Here is a 23,030-nt window from a genome sequence, read left to right on the forward strand (position 1 = left end):
ACACACGGCAGATGTCATCATTACCAGTGGACGGTATATAAAGTGTGTCGGGGCGCTGCGGAAAGCAGTGGAGTCATCGTGATGCGGAAATGCGGCAATTTCCCTGATGTTCAAAAGGGCATGCTCATTAGCGCTCCGGCCAAGGGTGGAACTATTTACGACATAGCTAAGTTTCTAAACTGGTCGTACGCCGCCTTGACTAAAGTACACCTAGGATGGCAAAATAGCGTATCCGAAACTGGCACCGAGGTAATTGTGATGCACCGAGGCCACAGATGACAAGGGAGAATGACAGATGCGGGGATGTGGATGGGCGAATAGACTTGCAATTGTTGAGCAACTGACCGTCCATAAGAATCAAACGCCTTCAACAGGATCTCCTCAACGCCAATTCAGCGAACATTGCTCCACGCGGACTTCGGCAGCAGCCTCCTGGTTCTTGCACACATGCTGACTTGTTGATCGGCGACGAAGGCTGGAATTTCCACACCAGTACCGCAACTAGACAACCACTGACTGGCGACAGGTCGCCTTTTCAGGTGAATCATGTTTTACGCTCGGACAGATGGCCGTTGGTATGGACAACGTGAAACATTTGAATGTAATCACCCCGCAACAGTCTTCGGAAAGGTACAGGCTAAAGGGCATTTTCTGGGTCTTATCATTCTTGAAGACGCAGTGGATCTATCTACCTTTGGGGCCATCTCCTCCTCCCCTCCCCGCCCCCCCCCCCCCCATCCAGCCACCACCACTACATGCAGTTCGTTTTTCCTAGGCACGATTGCATCTACCAGCAGGACAATGCAACGTATAACACTGCGTGCAGTATACTTGCGTGGTTAGAAGAGCACCAGGAAGACTCGGGCCATCAGACTACCCGGATTTAAATCCAATCGAGAATTGGTGGCACCTGCTAGATAGCGCTGTTCTTGTCGTGGAACCTCAACCGAGAAACCTGGTGCAGCTGGCTACGGCTCTTAAGTCGGCATTTTTCCACATTATGTCGGTACCTTCCTGAAGCTCTCTCTCTTCCTACACCTCTCGCAGTGGTACGCGACGGGAGAGGTGGTCATTCAGGCTTTTGACAAGTGGGCACATTAATGTGACTCGACAGTTTCTATGAGAGATACTGATCAGAGGTTGCCAACATTTCAAGATGTTAAGTTTAGTGTGCTTGTTGCAGTAAGGCTACGTGAAGGGTTTAGTACATGTTAAGTCAACTGATATCTGTTCGTTATGTATGTTTTTATAATTGTGTGTTTGAGTCTTCAAATGCTTCAAATGGCTCTAAGTACTATGGGACTCAACGTCTGAGGTCATCAGCCCCCTAGAACTTAGAACTACTTAAACCTAACTAACCTAAGGACAGCACATAGATCCATGCCCGAGGCAGGATTCGAACCAGCGACCGTAGCAGCGGCGCGGTTCTGGACTGAAACGCCTAGAACCGCTTGGCTACAGCGGCTGCCTGTTTGCGTGTCAAAGACTGGTTTTAAAACAAATCTAAAATCAACCGTAGCAGCGGCGCGGTTCCGGACTGAAACGCCTAGAACCGCTTGGCTACAGCGGCTGGCTGTTTGTGTGTCAAAGGCTGGTTTTAAAACAAATCTAAAATCAACTTATAAACGTTTTTGGTGACTCCCTGGCCGAAAGTATTTTTTTTAATGCTATACGTAATGAAATACAAGTGACTATTAAACTGAGTAATGATCAATGGGTGTATAGTTGTTCTACGCTCTATAGGAAACTGATTGGCTGTTCATCAATGAATGATGACTTGAAATCTATGCCCAGGAAATACACCAGGCAGCTTCATCCTCCCCCCCCCCCCCCCCCACGCTCACGATCCTGCCGTATCACGACCTTTCATAGCAGGCTAGTACGGCTTCTCTAACATGTTCCCTATGTGTGTAATTCTGTAGTTATTATTGATTAAATAGAACTTCCATTCTTGAGTAGGCTCAACGGTGATCCTAATGCATGAAGCAGGAGCACATTTCTTTGTGCACCTCGACACGTCCTGACTACTTTGCATTGCAGTCTAGTCGGGAGAGACTGCTTTAAATGGCCAACCCACAAGACAACCATAGTCTAGGTCAGGGCGAACGGTGGTTCAATAAAGTCCTCTCCTCGGTCTGCTCCCCATATCAGGCCTTTGATACATCGTTGTAAGTGTTCCGAGCTAAAGTCAAGCGCCGGCACGCCGACCAGGAGCGTTAGAACAGAGAGGGCCGTGAAGAAGACGTCAGCCAGCTGCACGCTGACCGACCACTCTCTAGGGCGACAACCCGACGGCAGCGGCCTTGACATGAAGATATAAGAGCCACGCCGCCTGGCCGCGGCCCAGTTGAAGACTAGCCGTTCTACGAGCTCTACAACAGCAGCTTAGGAACTGTGTTATTTCACTTGTACTAGGCATTGTCTATACTCATGAGATAACTTATTCTGTCTGTCGCCCATTGCTTGCGACACATCATTGTAAATTCTCAGAGTTAAGTATTACCACTCATCTTACTGTCATAAAAATTTATTGCTTGAACTGTTGTCTAGCGATCCGAGTAAGCAGGTTTCCTAGGCACCCCGTATTCGACGACTAGGCAGAACACAACAGTGGATTTATAGCACATTTTCATTTATCTGTTAATGTATTAATGTGCACTGTCCACGTCAGTTTATTATCTATGGTTAAACTCAAGTACTTCCTTAACATTTTAATAGCACCATGTGTGGTCACAAGCTGGTGTAACTAAGTCGGGGACCCAGTCGTCGGTAGTATATCAGTATATCAATAATTCTACTTCGCTCGGGGATATTTGAAATTCATTCTATATGAACCACGTTTGCAGAGTGTGCAATACCTAGCTGCGTGACGTTGTGTAGTTAATACAAGTCATATCCCGTGGAATAGATAAACAAATCACCAGAAAAAAGAATAGCAATCATTCGGTTTCTTTACATGGAAATCACTTGTTCACTTATAAAATCGTTTTTCTTGAGTCATCAGTGTTTTGACTGGTTTAATGTGGCCCGCCACAAATTCCTTTCCTGTGTCAACATTTCATCTCAGAGGAGTACTTGCAATATAGGTCCTCTACTATTTGCTCGATGTATACCAGTGTTTGTCTTCCTCAACAGTTTTCACTCTCTACAGCTCCCACGAGAATCATTGAAGTAGTTCTCTAATGTCTTAACAGATGTCGTACCATTCTGCCACATATTCTTGTGATTTTTTCCCATATATTACTTTCCTCATCGATTCTGCAGAACTGATCGTGCAATAATACTCGCACTTGTCGGCTCTTGTAATTTTCGGAATTGTGTGGTTGATGTTTTACGAAAGTCTTCTATCACGTTATCAGGCTACTCTTCCCCATCATAGAGGCCTTCAGTATACTCTTTCACTTACTCGCTCTCTCCTCTGCATTTAACACTTGAAGTCTCATTACAACCCTTCACTGTTACTTCACCGAAGATTGTTTTTGCTTTCCTATATGCTTTGTCCGTCCCTCCAACAATAATTTCTTTTTCGATTTCTTCACTTTTTTATGCAGCCATTTCGCCTTATCATCTCTGAACTTCCTATTTATTCAATTTAGTGGCTTGTATTTCTGCATTCCAGAATATCCATGAACAATTTTTTAACTTCATTCTCCCATCGATCAACTGAAGTATTTCTTCTTTTACTCAAAGTTTCTTTGCAGTTACTTTCGTTGTACGTATGTTTTCCTTTGCAACTCCTGTCATTGCCCTTTTGATAATATACATTTCTCGAATACATCCGGGGGTTCGAGAGAGATTAAGTAATCATTAATCGGTCAAGCCGAGAAAAGTTGAGGGATCACAATAACACTTTGTTCAAGCATTACAGACCTTTCGTAATGATTTTATTGTATGTTTTAGTCCTTGTATCCACATGTCAACGGGGTTCAGTCAACTTGTTACCAACACGAATTATATAAGAACAGAACGGGCAACCCGATAAGGTCCTCTAATTCCGATACCAAGCATTGAATGTTGCGTAATATTGTCCTTTGCCTAACTTGAAACAGTACAAAAAAGAATTTGGATTAAGTGACATTTTGTACTCTGATGTATTGATTGTTGACATCGTAAGAGTGAAGATCATTAAAGAAGCTGCCTGAGGTGAAATGATCAGTTACTGACAAGAGTGAGACAGCGACATCTCGTGGTTGGTTTGACAGCTACAGCTGTGAGATGGCGTAGTAGTCTAATTTCTGTATAACGCTAGCAACGTAGATGGTGACCATACAGTATTGCATCCAGTTTTTTTTATGCGTGTTGGGTGCTGGTAATAGACCAAATATTTTGAAATGTTTGTGTTCATTACTCAAAGCTCAACATCACCTCACGTACCAGTGAAGCCTTGTACCTAAACCCCTGGACGGAAAATGACACCTAATCAAACACATACATCCAAATGTTTCTTGGATTTGAGTACTGCTTGATGGGGCTTGAATACATGCCAGACAATAAACATAGATCTCAACCTCTCGCAATGCCTGGCATTTTTTTTACATCTTTGTCTTATACGGGGTGCTCAAAAAATCTCTCCGCAGTGCTCTATGATTGTTCGCCGCTCGTGCAGTATGATTGTTTGCCTGCCTCGGTTACTTCTCTTCAAGTGGACTCTCCCAACATTCCACTGTTTCGTTTATCTCATCCAGTGTCAATAGTATTGTTGGTGTGAGTCGTTACGAGCCGGCCGCTGTGGCCGAGCGGTTCTAGGCACTTCGTTCCGGAACCACGCTGCTGCTACGGTTGAAGGTTCAAATCCTGCCTGGGGGATGGCTGTGTGTGCTGTCCTTAGGTTAGTTAGGTTTAAATAGTTTCTAAAGCTAGGGGGCTGAGGACCTCAGATGTTAAGTCCCGTAGTGCTTAGAGACATTTGAACCATTTTGCCGTTACGTGTTGACGGAAACGTTTATTTCCTTTGTTCGTTTGTTTCGCTTTTGTCACCGTTAAAATGATAACAATTCAAGACCGTGTGGTTTTAGTCGAACAAGTGTTCAAACCTGGCGGTAAATACACAGTTTCAGTTAGTTAAACATTTAATTAAATTTTCCCGAAGATAACTCTCCCAATCGTGATACGGTGCGAGATTTTATTAACAAATTTGGAAGCACGGGTTCAGTGACAGATGCGCCGAGAAGTGGTAGTTCTAGTGTTTCGTCTGATTATAAACTACTCGATACTTCCGATAAAATGTCCACGAGTCCGAACAATTTAGCAAGAAAACTCGCCCAGGAAATCGATGTTAGTGTCGGAACGGCCCACAAAGCTCTAAGGAAAAAATTAGGACTTTTCCCATACAAAGTGAGAGTCGTGCAAGAACTGAAAAATACTGAACATTGCATGACACTGCGTTATTGTCAGTGGTTAAAAAATTTTGTTCGACAAAATGGAATGGATATTCTTAATGAAACGTTTTTCACTGATAAGGGGTGGTATGATTTATCCGGGTACATGAACTCACAAAATTCTCGTGATTGGAGTACTTTAAATCCATTGTGTATTCATGAGGAACCACTTCATTCTGTGAAAATAAGAGTTTGGATTGCAATTTCCAGACGTCGGATTTGGGTCCCATATTTTTCAACGAAACACTAAACGCACAGTGATACTGCAGTCATATTCTGTACACATGCATAGGAGAACTTGTGTTAAGTGAAATACTGAACGATTATTTTCAACAAGATGGTGCAATCGCACATACAACTTGGATTTCAATGTCACTGCTTGCTGGTATTTTTAGTGGTCGCATAATTTCACAGGGACTTTGGCCTCCACGATAACCTGACCTAACACCACCTGACGTTTACTTCTGGGGTGCAGTGAAATCAACTGTCTATAAAAACCGTCCAAACTCCATCGATGAATTGAAAACTGCAATATTCACTTTCACTGCTTCTGTTACAGAAGAAATGTTACAGCTTGTGAAACTTCTTGGCAGACTAAAACTGTGTGCCCGACCGAGACTCGGGACCTTTGCCTTTCACGGGCAGGTGCTCTACCATCTGAGCTACCGAAGCACGACTCACGCCCGGTTCTCACAGCTTTACTTACTTCTGCCCGTATCTCGTCTCCTACCTTGGAAACTTTACAGAAGCTCTCCTGCGAGTCTCGGTCGGGCACACAGTTTTAATCTGCCAGGAAGTTTCATATCAGCGCACACTCCGCTGCAGAGTGAAAATCACATTCTGGAAACATCCCCCAGGCTGTGGCTAAGTCATGTCTCCGCAGTACCCTTTCTTTCGGGAGTGCTAGTTCTGCATGGTTCGCAGGAGAGCTCCTGTAAAGTTTGGAAGGTAGGAGACGAGATTCTGGCAAAGTAAAGCTGTGAGGACCTGGCGTGAGTCGTGCTTCGGTAGCGCAGATGGTTAGCCGGCACGGTAGCTCAGCGTGTTCGGTCAGAGGGTTAGCTGCCCTCTGTAATAAAAAAACTGAGTCAATGGATCAATAAAGAACTTCAACGGGCGTCAGGTGACGTCCGCCACGAACAATTGTAACGAACAATAACGAACAAAATGAGATAAAAAAAATGATGTTAGAGCACTTGCCCGTGAAAGGCAAAGGTCCCGAGTTCGAGTCTCGGTCGGGCACACAGTTTTAATCTGCCAGGAAGTTTCATATCAGCACACACTCCGCTGCAGAGTGAAAATTTCATTCTGGTTACAGCTTGTTTTTGGAAACATGATTAGACGAATTGAATTGTGAATTCAACAACAGGGGGGACACTTTCAACATTATTGTGAAAATTTTTAAGTGAAAATGAATATTCAGTAAATTAATAACTTGAGTTTCATTTCGGTGTGTTCACTGCGGCATACGGCACACGCAAGTAACAATCATACGTCACTGCGGAGAGACTTTTTAATATAACACTTTTGGACCCAGGTGACGGAGAGCTTTGTTGTTGCAGGGAGGCGAGAGATGCCACACCGGCACTCTGAGTGGCAGCAGCTGTGGTACTCCAACTTCGAGGAGTTCCAGCGGCTGACGGAGCCCACGTTCGACAACAACACAGTCAGCAACGTGACGGTGCAGCTGGGCGGCACCGCCTTCCTGCACTGCCGCGTGCGCAACCTGGGCGAGCGCACGGTGAGTAAACAGGCAGTAACATGTAGACCAGCTACAGCGGCGGCACCCGCAGCCAATGCGCTTACTTGGTCACACCGGCATGACGTTTGTGTTCCCCATATTCACGACTACGCTAGCCTCCAGCAGTGCGGAGCTGCACCAGTCCCACACCAGACTGCCACTGTGCTATGTGACCTGTTCGAGAAACTAGTTTTCCTTTGTAAAGCATTAACTTTTGCTCCATTTGTACTGGCGGAAGATCTACATTCTGTCTGGGATGGTCTGCTCAGTTCACAAATGAAAGTAACATGTCGTTTTCGTTTACTGAACTTAATTCAGCGTAGTTAATTCAATGTAAAATCGTAAATACACTCCATAACAGAAGCAGTGGCACACCTAGACTTCAGTGTAGGATGTCAGTTTAACTTCATTCGCGTATTTAAATCATTAGTGTTGTAATTGTCAGTGACTGGCAGAACGACTAGAAAAGTGCAGTAGTGTTCAAACACTCTGGCAGATTAAAACTGTGTGCCGGACCGAGACTCGAAATCAGGACCTATGCCTTACGCGGGCAAGAGCCTTGCCCGCGAAAGCAGAGGTCCTGTGCTCGAGTCTCGGTCCGGCACAGTTTTAATCTGCCAGGAAGTTCCACATCAGTGCACACTCCGCTGCACAGTGAAAATCTCTTTCTGGATGCAGTAGTGTTGTTTGTGCTAGTGTTGTTCCCATACATGACAGTGTGAACAGCGCCGTAATTTGAGTGAACATTGAGAAGAGCAAGGAGATTCCATGTACTAGTGAGAGACAGCAGGGTTTGAAAGTGCCGTGGGTGTCAATCAGGCCGACTTGTTGATTAGTCCAGTATTCAGACTATTGGGGTATTCTGATGTGACAATTGCCTGGACGGGAATGTTGGGCAAGGGTACTTGTCGGCATTGTTCCGAACGACCACGTCTGCCTCCCACAAGGAAGGAGCGTCCTACTGTGCAGCAAGCACAATGTCATCTCTTCAGTTCTGCGCTTGTCATACGATAAAATGTAAAGGACTCTCAACAAAATTCAGTGTCTTCCCGCACCGTTAGTCGGACACCAGCAGCAGCCGAACTAGGAAATTACTGTACGTTTCGTAGGTTGCCCTCACACAACAACACAAATGGCAGCGTTTGGTTTGGTTCTGTGACCAGGATGTACGGACTACTGATAAATGGTTTCGCTTTCCGTTTAGTAATGAATCGTGGTCCATCGTTACACAGGATGACCGTTGTCAACGATTATGGTGGATACCCGTGCAAAGGTCCCATTCTTCCGATGTGTGGGAGAAGTTAAGTTATGGTGTGCGGATCCATCGGGTATGACTTTTGGTCAAGGCCAGTTGTTCTTTAGTGAACTCTGAGGGCATAATGGTACGTCAAGGTCACGGACATTCTCGGTTCGCACGTATTTCCTCTCATGGGAGTGTATTGTCATGCCATTTTTCAACAGGACAATGCTCGTTCACGCATGGCTCGTGTATTTGTGTATGTACTGTCTGTGTGAATCTGAGGTCAGGAACATTTTCACATCTCTCCTGAATAGAAAAAGCTAAAAGATGTGCTCGGACGTTAACTCTGTCCAGTAGCAATGTCTCGGATGTCACAGACCAATTGATATAGTTGCTGGCCAACTTGGCTGAGGGGTTCTACATCTACATCTACATCTGCATTTATACTCAGCAAGCCATCCTATGGTGTGTGGCGGAGGGCACTTTACGTGCCACTGTCATTACCTCCCTTTCCTGTTCCAGTCGCGTATGGTTCGCGGGAAGAACGACTGTCTGAAAGCCTCCGTGCGCGCTCGAATCTCTCTAATTTTACATTCGTGATCTCCACGGGAGGTATAAGTAGGGGGAAGCAGTATATTCGATACCTCATCCAGAAACGCACCCTCTCTAAACCTAGCGAGCAAGCTACACCGCGATGCAGAGCGCCTCTCTTGCAGAGTCTGCCACTTGAGTTTGCTAAGCATCTCCGTAACGCTATCACGGTTACCAAATAACCCTGTGACGAAACGGTCCGCTCTTCTTTGGATCTTCTCTATCTCCTCTGTCAACCCGATCTAGCACGGATCCCACACTGATGAGCAATACTCAAGTATAGGTCGAACGAGTGTTTTGCAAGCCACCTCCTTCGTTGATGGACTACATTTTCTAAGTACTCTCCCAATGAATCTCAACCTGGTACCCGTCTTACCAACAATTAATATCATATGATCATTCCACTTCAAATTGTCCGCACGCATACTCCCAGATATTTTACAGAAGTAACTGCTACCAGTGTTTATTCCGCTATCATATAATCATACAATAAAGGATCCTTCTTTCTATATATTTGCAAGACATTACATTTTTATGTGTTAAGGGTCAGTTACCACTCCCTGCACCAAGTGCCTATCCGCTGCAGATCTTCCTGCATTTCGCTACAATTTTCTAATGCTGCAACTTCTCTGTATACTACAGCATCATCCGCGAAAAGCCGAATGGAACTTCCAACACTATCTACTAGGTCATTTATATTGTGAAAAGCAATGGTCCCATAACACTCCCCTGTGGCACGCCAGAGGTTACTTTAACGTCTGTAGACGTCTCTCCATTGATAACAACATGCTGTGTTCTGTTTTCTAAAAACTCTTCAATCCAGCGACACAGCTGGTCTGAAATTCCGTAGGCTCTTACTTTGTTTATCAGGCGACAGTGCGGAACTGTATCGAACGCCTTCCGAAAGTCAAGGAAAATAGCATCTACCTGGGAGCCCGTATATAATATTTTCTGGGACTCATGAACAAATAAAGCGACTTGGGTCTCACACGATCCCTGTTTCTGGAATCCATGTTGATTCCGGGTTTCCAAAAACGACATGATACTCGAGCGTCTTTATGTTTATGATACCCTTCCCAGTCAAATTAGTACATGCATCTAGGCCAGAGAGAGTGAAATGTCTTAACGATGTGCTCATATTGCCAAGTTCTTTGTAAAGTTGATTCGTTTTTGCAGTCATTGAAAGAACAACACGTACCATCTTAACTCTTGAAGCTTCAATCGTTTCCTGCTCCTCCTGTCATTGTTTCATTTGTTGCATAGTTCATCTGCTGTGGTGTCGAAATATATGTAATCAAGCTTCAGAGAATTCATGGATGGGGATTCGAATCGTGCTTGTGATATTATTACGTACTAACTACTTACGTTAATAATTTACGTTGACCTTAAAGTGAATTATTTATTTCTTTAGCTTATGATGCTCTCAGACAATCACAAGTAAAGTAACTTTAACGAACAAAGAAAGCATTAAAAACCAGATAAATAAAAAGAAGTAGAAAAGCTTAATGATCAGTGTACTGGTACTCAGATCAATTTCTTTACAGCAGTTTTCTTTGTGGTACCTTCTGCATCATCTCACTGTAATCGTAACTTGAAGAATCTCCTCGAGCTGTAGAAAGAGCAGCTGCCGTCACTGTTCCACATGTGATTCGATATCGTTTGAGCCTGACGAGTCGAGAATTACTGAAGCCCGGCATTTTAACAGTTGTATTGTCGACTCATAAGAGTCTTTGCTGCGGTAGAACACTCAGATTTCCTGACATCCACAGGATACAAATCGATCCTGTTGCTCAATAAGATTGTGTTGTACTGAATATTGTCAGTCTTGATTCCATATACTGTACAGTTCACAGTGATTTCTTTCGTCTTACAACGACAATCAGGTCTATTACAAAATAGAAAAGAAAAAAAAAACGGTATTGTGACAAAAATAAGCCCAACTCGATAAGAGCTAAACATGCAGCAATTCTAGGAACACATAAAGAATATAACACGCCTAATAGTCACACATACCACTGAAAGTATTGTAATGCAAGTATTAACGTCAAACAATCTGTACACATGTATATGAGAATTCCAGGTGATGTTCTGGAGGCGTCCAATAGACATTCAAGCATAATTATAGCCGTTAGATGTCTCTAATCCGGGGGCACATAAACAATAATAATGATGAATGTAAAGTCTTAAAACTGAATGTGAATGGTTATTAACGAAAGGGATTTAATAAGGTAAAATATACGTCTCGCTACGAAACATAAAATTAAACACAATATATAAAAATAAATTTAGTATGTTTCAAAAAAGGTATAACTTGTAAGGGAGAGTCTGTTGATAGAGACATTCAAGCACGAAAAAGTAAATTACGCAACACTGTGAAAGAATAAAAAGCTGTAAAAGGTAATATAAGATCTATTAATTAATAGAAAGCCATGAAGCATAATGAAGCAAATAAAACACGACCTTCTGTGATAGATGGTTAACGAATCAATAATTATTTAAATATAAGGTTCAATGGTCGACAGCGCATTCAGGGGGAAACCAGATGGCACCGCTCCGCAGCCCCTCTATACGGTGTTTTGGTTTCCCTGTTGCGGTGGTCGTGTATGGAGGTCTGGTCTTCGGGCTGCCTAAGGCCACTGCACATGGCAGCAAGCCTCTACGGCGAGGGGCTCTCGACTAAAAACGTCCTGAATACATCGAAATAAATATTAAACTCAATGTGACTGAAGCGATGACTGAAAACTTTTTACCAATTCCAGGAGTCGAACTCAGGTCTCATGCTCACCAGAAACGTGTGATAACCACTACACCAACATCGCAGGGCGGCTTTATACAGCCACACGGGCTACCTGCACACGCTTCCCTCCTCAGTCCAAATTTCCATTCACACTCCAATTTCCCTAAACTCGAACAGCATTGCAGAGACTCTCCAGCTGTATTGGAATAGCATCTCAGCATCGAACGAAAAGAAGGATCTCGCCTGAAACCCAAGCATAGGTGCTTCAGTCAAACGATCAATAATGTATATTAAGTAATAACCCCATTTGCTGTACTTACTTTTGTCACATAAGTGTTTTTTGTTTCAATTTTTTCTGTTCTGAAACAAAGCTGATGGCGGCAGTAAGCTGAAAACGGTCATTGTGCATTGTGTACCATGTGCGGTCATGTTATAAAGCGTCAGACATGATAGCTGACTCGTTTACACGCTTTATAATTTCGGTTGATGTGATTATAATATGTAAGGAAAGGGACTGAGTCTTCTTGTGCGTAACTAAACGAGACCTTTTTTCGTGAGGTGATCTTACGTAGCACCGAGAGCAGTGAACAGGTGTAGTCAGAAGTCTGCCATTAGAATGCTCATGACTTTCCGAAGCTGAAAATCCGTGAGAAACTATTGAGCCATATGACTGAACTGTGCTCAGCTGATACATAATGGTAAGGACAGACCTGTTGTTCAGTAATGCTATATGCGGATTGTACTTCGATAAGATGGAATGCTGCAACTTCTGTCTTCAATGTATTTGGTTACACTGGACGGTTGTAATTAAGCTGACAGTGTTCCGAGTACTGCAGCGGGAGGTGTATGAATCGCAGGACGCTGAACCGTCGTAAATACGTTCGTCAGTCGGTGCACTCACAGAGCATGCGTAAAAAGTAGTAACTCCATTTTCTACCAACAGTCTACAACATGGTGCCGTGTGCAATGAAATGGTTCCAGTTTTGAGGTCAGTATGCTATTTGTCACTTTGCTACTAGTGTTAATTTATTTCTGAAGGGACTGTTGGTGTAAAGGATTGACAAGGTACAAGTTTAATGTGTGACATGCAGTGTCTACGAAAAAGAAAGACAGTGCATTACTGGTAAATTTGTTTTACCAACAAGACAGCAGTAGGAGCGCGGAATTGTTGGAATATCGACGACAGAAATAGCTGCGGAGAAGACCCATATCAATAAATGGGGTAGATTATGATCAAGAAATCTGGAGAAACAGGTGAATTATTTGGTGCAACATACACACACAGCGAGAGAGAGAGAGAGAGAGAGAGAGAGAGAGAGAGCAGTTATAGTCGACCACAGAGCACATTCTTCAAATTCTGCAGTCCGTGTTCCAGATGTGCCATGGAAATAATCTCTCTCCTAGTGAACAGTTCAAAAGATAATGCAGCGCGTTTTACACTGGTATCCTTAAAGGATATGGAATGTGCACGAAATGAAGTCCCAATGTAGGCTACAATACCATGACTTTGGCCTTCCTACATTTTTTTTAACTCATCGAAGTGGATGACATGTGGCTGGGAAATATTCTTATTATGATATGCCACATGTTGTGCAGGAACTTGCTATGTACTCTTCTTATATGACTCTGTCATGTAGTGTGGGTTCAGAAGTTCTTTCATTCTCTGACCGCTTTTCTTCGAGAATATGACATCTCGCAGGTCTGTTAAGTTTACAATGACATCTGCATGTTATAAGGACATCCTTGCACAACAGCGATCCTTACTTTGCAAGAACACAGTTGTGTCCACACCATCATTTTCATGCAAGATATAGGGCAGCAGTACATGTCGCTTGCTAGGTGGAAGATTCGCTTTGAGAAACCTTCAGTAGCGTCTGCATCATCTCAATTTCAAGATGTGTGATCTTCCTGGTCATCCGACCTAAATCCACGTGACTTCTGGTTGTGGGGGTATCTGAAATATTGTGTCTTTCAGGGACGTATCTGGACTGTCCGTGATACGAAGGATAGCATACAACGACATATCGCCCTGATTACACCGAATATGCAGCTAGCAGTTGCCTGCAATTTCGTGTTATGGATTCAGCATATGGCTTGAGAAAAGGTCTTAATAGGGTTTCCAGAGCCACAGTTATTATTTGTTAAATCGTTCCTCCCCTTTTCGATGACCCGGACCATGTTCTGATTGATCACAGTGCCATATTTTCACCTGGTGAAAGAAAGTGCAGCTATTATTTTTTCATTATACTCCGTGAGCACACCGATTAATGAACAGACCAATGATGTCCCGTCGTCCTGCGATATATACAGTCCCCACTGCAACACTCGGAACCCAGCCAGTTTAATTATAACCATCCCGTACCTTCCACCTCATGAAATACTCTTCTAACTCAGACAAGGCTTTAGCCACTATGTCTTCTGCCTCCGAGAAGGTGCAGTTAACTTAATGTGGTGATCCCTCTACTACGTATATAACAGTCATATTCTGACCTGTTCGTACACCACAGTGCTTCAGTAGGCATCCTCTTACTGACGCTGATGACCCTTACTTGTCTCTGAGCTTTGAACTGACTTATCTAGCAAGTTGCAGTGTTACCCACAGTTTAACGTGGACTCCTAACCGCAATGTGATTTGACATTTTTCACAGCAATAAAGCATTGATAGAGGTCAAAAAAGTGAAACAAAAAATATTTGTATCGACTGGATGTCGAAGACAAGACGGTTGTACTTGTAGTTAGCTACCAACATTTATCCCTTAGCGATTAGACTCCACGAATAGCTGTTCACAACGTTACGAGTTTACGTATGAGCTGTTTGGTATTATTAAAACTCTCAGGTAATGAAGGTGTGCTGAAGAAAGCTAACAATGTAACTGTAATTATTTATTTGCATTTTTAGTCATTTAACATGTAAGTTATTTAGATTTATGTTCTGTGGGATTTATAAAAATAGTGTTAGAACGGCAAATATTCTTCGTAGAGAAAACTGTGCGTAATATTTAACTTTATTACGTTACACACGAATTACCTACACTTTTGTATAATTTCTGTAGTACATTAATCATAACATGAAAGTGAGATTACCGCTGGCGACGGTTCCGATCCGTCAGCCTGGTCTGTATTCGGACTACGGGGGGTAGTTGTCGCGCCGTCACCGATAAAGCATGTTTCAAGCGAACGGTCGACGCTCGCCTCCGCTTCTGCTGACAGAAGCTCTCGATACTCTGTACACTCGTTTAATGCAGTTAAACGAGCGCAAACGCTACATAATTAGGTTATGCAAATATCACCAAGCGGCCCGGTTATCAAGAGCCGAACATAAATTATTTAAACACGGGTAATGGGCGTGTGGGAAGAGGGGGGGGGGGGGGTGCAGTCGAGCGGTGCCGGTACCCGAAAACTCGGCTCGACGACGAATCGATGGAATATTTCGCGTCATACCGGCACGGCGACTTACCATTCTTTTGTTCCTGGCGAGAGCCGTTGCCAGGAAAATTAAAAAAAAAAACGCGATGATAAAATTTGTGGACGACAAAAGCATAGCCGCGTCTTTTGGAGAGGGAACACAGGAGTAAAAAATAAAAAAAGAATTTAAAAAGGGAGGAGCAAAACGGAATGCAGCGCGAGTGGGCACGCGCGGAGGTCGTACGTTTGCCGAGTGACGCATATTTTAGTGGCGCGGCGGTATCGCCGCGGCCGGCGCCTTTTAGCGTTTTATTTTCGCCGTAACTCGCCGGCACCAGCGCGGCGCTCGCACGCCTGCTCGATGGGAGCGCCGCCCCGCGCCGGCCACCCGCGGCGGAGGGGCCTTTGAAGCTACATGTTATGCTGTGCTTCGCGGGTTGCAACACGAGAAGGGGGAGCCGGCGGCGAGGGCGATGCTCGATATGGCACGGCCAGCAGACCGCGGCCGGCGGGCCTCCCCGGCACGCAGTCCACACAAAGGGACGGCCGGTCGACCGTGTCCGCGATGTGGCCCTCTCACATATCGCGCCAGTAAAGCGCATCGAACCCGTACCTGCGCGCCCTAATGAAGTGCCCAGAAGTGGTCACATTTAGGTCAAATTACCGATACGAACAACAGTGTTGATCAACCGCACATCATCTGTTGTCTTCAATCCCACGGATCAAGACCGCCAGGCACATGCACTATATCCTGATTAAACGTAAGACTTCTTGCAACATGTTTCACTGTGTATGTGACGTCGAATATGTCTAGCTGAATGTAAGAGTGAACTTTATGGCAGCAACCACGCAAGAATAAATAATTAAATAAATACAATACTTTGTGCACTGAAATTGCTAAACAGTAAAAAAATGTAGTAAAGAGTAAAAATGTAGTAAAGAGACCGCTATGGTCGCAGGTTCGAATCCTGCCTCGGGCATGGATGTGTGTGATGTCCTTAGGTTAGTTAGGTTTAATTAGTTCTAAGTTCTAGGCGACCGCTGACCTCAGAGGTTAAGTTGCATAGTGCTGAGAGCCATTTGAACCATTAAAATATGTCCACGTGCGAGTAGGATTCGCGTACTGAGGTTTCAGTTCCGACACAATTGTTTATATAGACAAAATGGTTCAAATGGCTCTGAGCACTAAGGAACTTAACATCTGAGGTCAGCAGTTCCTTAGAACTACATAAAACTAACTAACCTAAAGACAGCACACACATCCATGGCCGAGGAGGCAGGATTCGAACCTGCGATAGTGGCAGCAGCGCGGTGCCACACTGAAGCGCATACAACCGCTCGGCCTCACCGCCCAGCTTCAAATGGCTCTAAGCACTATGACACTTAACATCTGAGGTCATCAGCTCCCAAGACATAGAACTGCATAAACCGAACTAACTTAATGATATCACACTCATCCATGCCCGCAGTAGGATTCGAACCTACGACAGTTGCGAACTGAAGCGCCTAGAACCGCTCGGGCACAACGGCTGACTAATTACACAGCAACGAGAAGAACCCTACAGATTTTGATCAGTGTGTTTGCGAGAATCAAAATTATTTTATTTATATATAATATCCAAGGCATCACTTTAACAAAATCTTTAAGATTACAATAACGAGAAAACGTAAAACATGTAGGTAGCGTTCCTGCGCCACTGATGCACAGTATCTACATATACTACCAGCCGATTAGTACAGACGTTCTCCCTTCATCTACGCAAATGATAGTCATTGCTGCTCAGGGCACAACATTTGAAGAGGTTGAGAAAGAACTGGCTACAGTACTTGAGAACGTTGCTATCTACTATAACAGTAACGACTTCAAGCCAAACCCAGCAAAAACCCAGGTCTGATTTTCACCTGCGTTAGAGGGGCTAGAAGAAAACTCAGCATAACCTGGAGAGGACAGCGCCTCTGTCATTGCGACACCCCAAAAGATCTTGAAATATCTTGGAGCCAAACTCGACCGCGCTCTCACCTTCAAAGATCACTGTTTGGACACAAAGATGAAAATGAGTGCAGGGAACAATATCATCTGCAAGCTTACAAACTGTAGATGGGGAGCACAACCCACAATACTCCGTACGTCATATACAGCGTTATGTTTCTCCGCTGCGGAGTAATAGGCACCATTAAGCCAAAAATCCACCCAGGCAAGACAAGTAAATATATCTCTGAATGAGGGACGCATCATAGCAGGTTGCTCCGCCGAAACTCCACAGACCAGCTGTACCAACTTATGGACATGCCCCTCCAGACATCAGAAGGAGAACAGCTGCAGAAATAGAGAAAAAGAAACGAGTAACAGACCCCAGGTATCCAGTGTTTGGACACTACCCCCTACCTAAAAGACTTAAATAAAGGAAGAGTTTTCTACAATGAACTGATCCAACCACTTTACCGCCCAGAGCACGATAAAAAGAACTGTGGCGAAACTCGGGACCAAGAAGACTAGGGGGTAGCTCTAGGGAAGAACCTATAGCCGGCTTAGAACTTCCATAAACGATCTGGAAAAAAAATTAATATATTAAGATCGGATGTACGACGATGCAGAGTAAACCTGAAGAAGTATGGGTATATCAGTACAGGCGAGCTCTGCGAATATGGAGAACTGCAAGACCCCGAACACCTACCAGTCTGCAGGAAATTGGACGCACCTTGCACCATACAGGACCTACTAACAGCAAATGACAAGCCCGTAGAAGCTGCAACGTACTGGACTTGGCATGAGAATCAAAATATGTGACATAGATGGCCGTTTCTTTTGGTTTCATTGACTTAAAAGCTTACGTTTATTACCCTGTCAAGGAACCACAGATTTCAGTATTTGATATAAGTTTGAACTTGATGCGTCTGCTCGTTCTTGAGAAAAATGGCACTAAGCAGACGTAAGGACAGAGAGACATTATGATAACAAATGAAGAATAATACTTTCGTGTGATATAATTACAAATTAACAATTTTCAGATTTTTTACTTTGGTTGTACTGTGAGACCTTGCTTCTCGCCAAATTTCATGATTCTAGGTCAACGGAAAGGACTCAAGGATTTTGTTCTGTGAGATTGCGAGTATCAAAATATGTAACGTAAATAGCTGTGTCTCTTAATGGCACTCACTTAGAAGCTCCTATATTTTACATTGCCGAGGGTTGTAGGCCTTAATTAGTGACATAAAAGTCAACTTTAAACATCTACCCGTTCTTGATAAAAAGAGTTTTTAACAATCGGACGCACAGGCAGACAGATGGACAACACATTGATCCTATAAGTGTTCCGTTTTTATCGACTGAGGTGAGAAACCCTAAAAAGACATGACATTGTAAAATGAATGGTTTGGCATTGTAAATGACATTTTACCTCTGCATAGGACAAAAGAGGTTGAGTGAGAATTGTATCGAACACTTTTAAAGTTGCCTGTCAAAATCACAGCTTTCAGAACCGAATTCCTTATTCGTTGTTGAAATCGCAGATTTATATGCAAAGCCCCACAATCTGCGACATAGCCGCAAATAGAACAGTCAACGAGAAAGTGCAAAATAAATTTCTTTTATTTTCGTTTATGATCACAAAGTTGTTTGGTCCTTAACTACATCTACCTCTACATGGTTACTCTGCAATTCACAACCAAGTGCCTGGCAGAGGGTTCATCGAACCATTTTCATACTTCTTCTCTACCATTCCACTCTAGAATAGAGCGTGGGAAACAGCAACACGTAAATCTTTCCTTTCGAGTTCTGATTTCTCTTATTTTATTATCATGATTATTTCTCCCTACGTAGGTGAGTGTTAACAAAATATTTTCGCATTCGGAAGAGAAAGTTGGTGATTGAAATTTCGTAAATAAATCTCGCCGCGAAGAAAACCGCTTTTGTTTCAGTGACACTCACACTTATTGCGCTCTAACACGAAACTAGCTGCCCTTATTTGCACTTTACCGATGTCCTCCTTCAATCCTACCTGGTAAGGATCCCACACCGCTCAGAAATATTCCAGCTGCGGGCGGACAAGTGTAATGAAGGCTCTCTCTTTAGTAGGTTTGTCGTATTTTCTAAGTGTTCTGCCACTGCTGTAAAATCTTATCCCATTTGATCGTTCTGCACTTTGCAATCGGCTTTTAACTATGTAATGTAATGTCCTATCTGCCTTCGGTAGAAACACCGTTCCCTCTGCACTATTCGATTGGTACATATGTTCGTAGCCTTTTTCCATAAGTTTGGCAGATATTTTAGTGATCAGTAATATTTTATCCTTCACTGTTTGCAACACTCTACGTAGCTGGGGTAACTTTTCGGTTCCCTGACAGTAGAAATCACGTAGTTTTGAGGCGAAGAGTTCGTCAAGCCATATTCTGACCCTATTTTCCTCCGGAGAGGAAGCTCCTTGAAGCCTGATCGACAGAGAGCGGAGTAGGTGAAAATCTGGGGGCGCAAGATCAGGTGAATAATGTGGTCGCGGAATGCCTTCTCGCCAATACATGATGACAATGATGATTCCACCTCGGGGAAGGAACTCGTAGTACGCCATACCGTTGCTGTCTCATCATCTGCATAACTTCATCTTTTGTGGATGCGCGCAGGCCTTTGTACTGGGAGCTGCCCTTTCTTTGGGCTGAACCATTCCTTACTTTTCCTTATGTTAGTATAAAGACAGCATTTCTCGTCATCAGCAGGATACAAGATAGTAATGATTCGTTTGGGTCAACAGGCAGTTGATGATGAGCAATCAGAGTTGTACATATGGTCACCCGCTGATTTTTGTGATTTTGGCTTAGAGCATGCACTATCCGTAAAACCAGATTTTTTTAACCTTCCTCACTGATGTAAACGCTGCACGATGGTGGAACCATCCTAGTTCTCTACTGAACTGACGTGGATAATTGTAGATTAACGCTTTTAAACGGTCTTCATCATACCACGAAGGACTTTCTGAACGTGGAGAGTCACTAATATCAAAACTATCCTCCTTAAATCGAGAAAAGCATTTTTTTGTCGTGCTGTTTCAAATGAAATTATATCCCCATATACGACTTAAATGTTTCTTGCTGGCGATTTCTCCACTTGGCACTCCACTTTCTAGGGTCCACAGCTACATTCACTGAATCGAACATCTCGCTTATGCAACGGTCAAGAGCAGGTACAAATGCATACCACTGTCTATAATAATGTTATTTTAATTTCCTACTGGTTTCGATTCTGAACCATAATTAAATGCAGCTGTACAACATACAAAAGTGGACAATGTGATAATTCGAATCGAAATAAGAACAAATAGAAAAAAACATTAAATCGATTGAAATACGAAAATTATCTCAGATATTTCACATGCTATGCATGCTTTGACATAAGCTACATTGAAAACCATAATTTCCAAGAGAAACCAAAAATTGTGACAAGATTAAAATATGATGGCGCATTTACGCAAGGACAAAATGTGATGTATACCAATACTAGTCAAAGAACTTCAAAGTCAGATATGACAGTCATGACCGAATCCAAACAAGTTACTATTAAATATTTCTGTGATAATCAGATTACAAAACTGGTCAACTGTCGTACACTTGATCGATATTATGTAAAACATCAATAAAATAAAGTAGGGTATACAGTGATGTGTAGCATAGCACGAAGTAAAGTTTAGTTGAAAGGTGACAGTTCGGTTGTGGATAGCTCAGTCAACGATGGCCCATAGAAATCTTAGATGTGTTGACGCACTTACCTTCAGCGTAGGGAAATAAATGAGAAGTAGTCACATTTTGTCCCCCATTAAATTTTTTGCAAAATTTTTAATGCGTATGAGGCGCATTAAGCTGCTTTTCAGTACTTACATACTTAGCAATAATTGTGGCGTTTTCGTCTTTAATTTCTGTGTGTGGATCAACAAGTCAGAGAGGATTTCAAGTTCTCATTAATTTTGGGTCTTTTTAAAGCTTTTGAGTAAGTGTCACTAGTCTTAATTACTGACTTTCTTCTTCTTTTCCCTTAGAAATTTAAAATTAATGTATCATACTGGTGGCCGTTACCCCGAAGGCTATTTCTAATGAGTGAATATTTGGATGAACGTTTGATATCAGTGTATTTGTTGTTCAGTTTTATTCTCGGAGACGTTGTTGTTGCGATGAGTGGCTTCCATTGCAGTTCCACAGTGAATCTTGCAAAATGCTAATCATCGAGCCACAGGTCCAGAATAGTCGGATAAGTCATAATATTTTTGGTTTTCAGACGTGCTCTCCTGATCAGATAGCGAACCATCATCCATTTCCAGGGGGAGTTGTGCTACAACTGAGCACCTTCTTACGTAACCGTGTATTTTTTTGTTCCTCATAATTTATATTTCAGAAAATGAACTTGTAGCTGAATGGACGACAGGAGATATTTGGAAGTCCACCATGAGAGAAGCATGGTTCAATCCAAGCACGTTAGTTATAATACTTAGCCGGCCGTGGTGGCCGAGCGGTTCTAGGCGCTTCAGTCTGGAACCGCGCGACCGCTACGGCCGCAGGTTCGAATCCTGCGTCGGGCATGGATGTGGGGATGTCCTTAGGTTAGTTAGGTTTAAGTAGTTCTCAGATCTAGGGGACTGATGATCTCAGACGTTAAGTCCCATAGTGCTCAGAGCCATTTAATACTTAAATAAGATGTTCACATATTTCTCACTTTTCGTTCGGCAGCAAAATGTAGAAAGCTGGAGCAGTGTTTGTTTCCTCCCAGAAAATATAAACAATTCTACAAACTGTTAATGCGAACTCTTGAACGTTCCATTTACGAAAACTGATTCACAGCCTAATATACATGCTTCTTCCCTTTTCGCTGTGTCACTAATATTCTCACATTCACCCCCCCCCCCCCCCCTCTCTGTTCTTATCTTCAAACAAAAATTTTCTGCCATCATTCAACCGAAAGTAATTTTCTTGAAATTTTTTTATCCAAAGTCGATCGCATCTTTCATAGGTCCTATGTATTCTCTCCTAATGCGCAGCAGTTACGGTTTCGCACTTTTATGTGATAATAACGATGTTCCTAAGTCTGAAGCCTTATTTCTTCAGCATGAATTGGGGAAATTGTAGTATCTGTTGGTATTGAAAGCTCTTTTGGACCTAGAAAATATTGTAACACTTCATCTGGAACATAAACATTTGAAACTTTGCCTAAAACTGTTATTTTGAGTGGGTTGTCTACCTTTGTACTTATTTTTATAACGTTTACAAAACCCGAGTGAGTCACATGTGCTTTGGTGGTAGAGCCCACTATGCCCCGATGCTCGTTGTAAATCACTTAAATGGTTCTTAGTGCAGGAAGCGTCCCTTGCCAATAGTACGTCGCAGGTAGCGACGGGCGGTTTGGTGTATCCTACTCCTGGAACGCCCTCTTCCAAGGCTCAATACCTGAAGTGATCTGGGCTCCGTGGGAATATCAACAAACTCCAACTGCGTTCAAGTGCCACTTGGTAGAAGTGCCACAAGCTTACATTTGCCGACAATCGTCATCCGGGTTAGAACAGAGTCGCAATTCATGGTAGCAGACAATGCGACGTCATTCGTCAGCAGTCCATGCTACTAGCTGACGGCACCAATTGAAACGCATCCGTTCGTGTTGCCTAGTTACCAGCAGCCTACGCGTGGGTCGCAAATTCCCTTCTCCGGCTGCTGCTGGTCTCCGGAGAATAGTGCGCCATGATATAAAATGTTGCAGGAAGTCCATTACATGTTCTCGATTGGCAAGGGCTGATTTGAAACGGTGGTTCGCTGAGGTCGATCGAAAGCTTCACGACGAGTATTCCAACCCTAACCTTCCTGTTCAGTCTAAAGTGAGCCTCTGTCACCTCCGAATGCCGTACAAACTTGAATATTGCGCGATTCGATCAGCCAGACAAACGGAGAGTGGCAGTGAGGCCTTTTACA

General features: G+C 43.4%; 1 protein-coding gene across 3 annotated transcripts in view; it reads left to right on the forward strand.

Annotated features, from left to right (window-relative positions):
- LOC126272257 (hemicentin-2-like) overlaps positions 1-23,030 on the forward strand; it is a 1,823,560-nt gene that overhangs the window by 1,313,684 nt on the left and 486,846 nt on the right. For all 3 annotated transcript variants that reach the window (XM_049974974.1, XM_049974973.1, XM_049974975.1), the window contains one exon: positions 6,941-7,119. In XM_049974974.1, coding sequence (XP_049830931.1) covers positions 6,941-7,119 — 179 coding nt within the window. The remainder of the gene's footprint in view (positions 1-6,940; positions 7,120-23,030) is intronic.

This window comes from Schistocerca gregaria, chromosome 5 (genome assembly GCF_023897955.1).
Source record: "Schistocerca gregaria isolate iqSchGreg1 chromosome 5, iqSchGreg1.2, whole genome shotgun sequence".
Classification (NCBI taxonomy): Eukaryota; Metazoa; Arthropoda; class Insecta; order Orthoptera; family Acrididae; genus Schistocerca; species Schistocerca gregaria.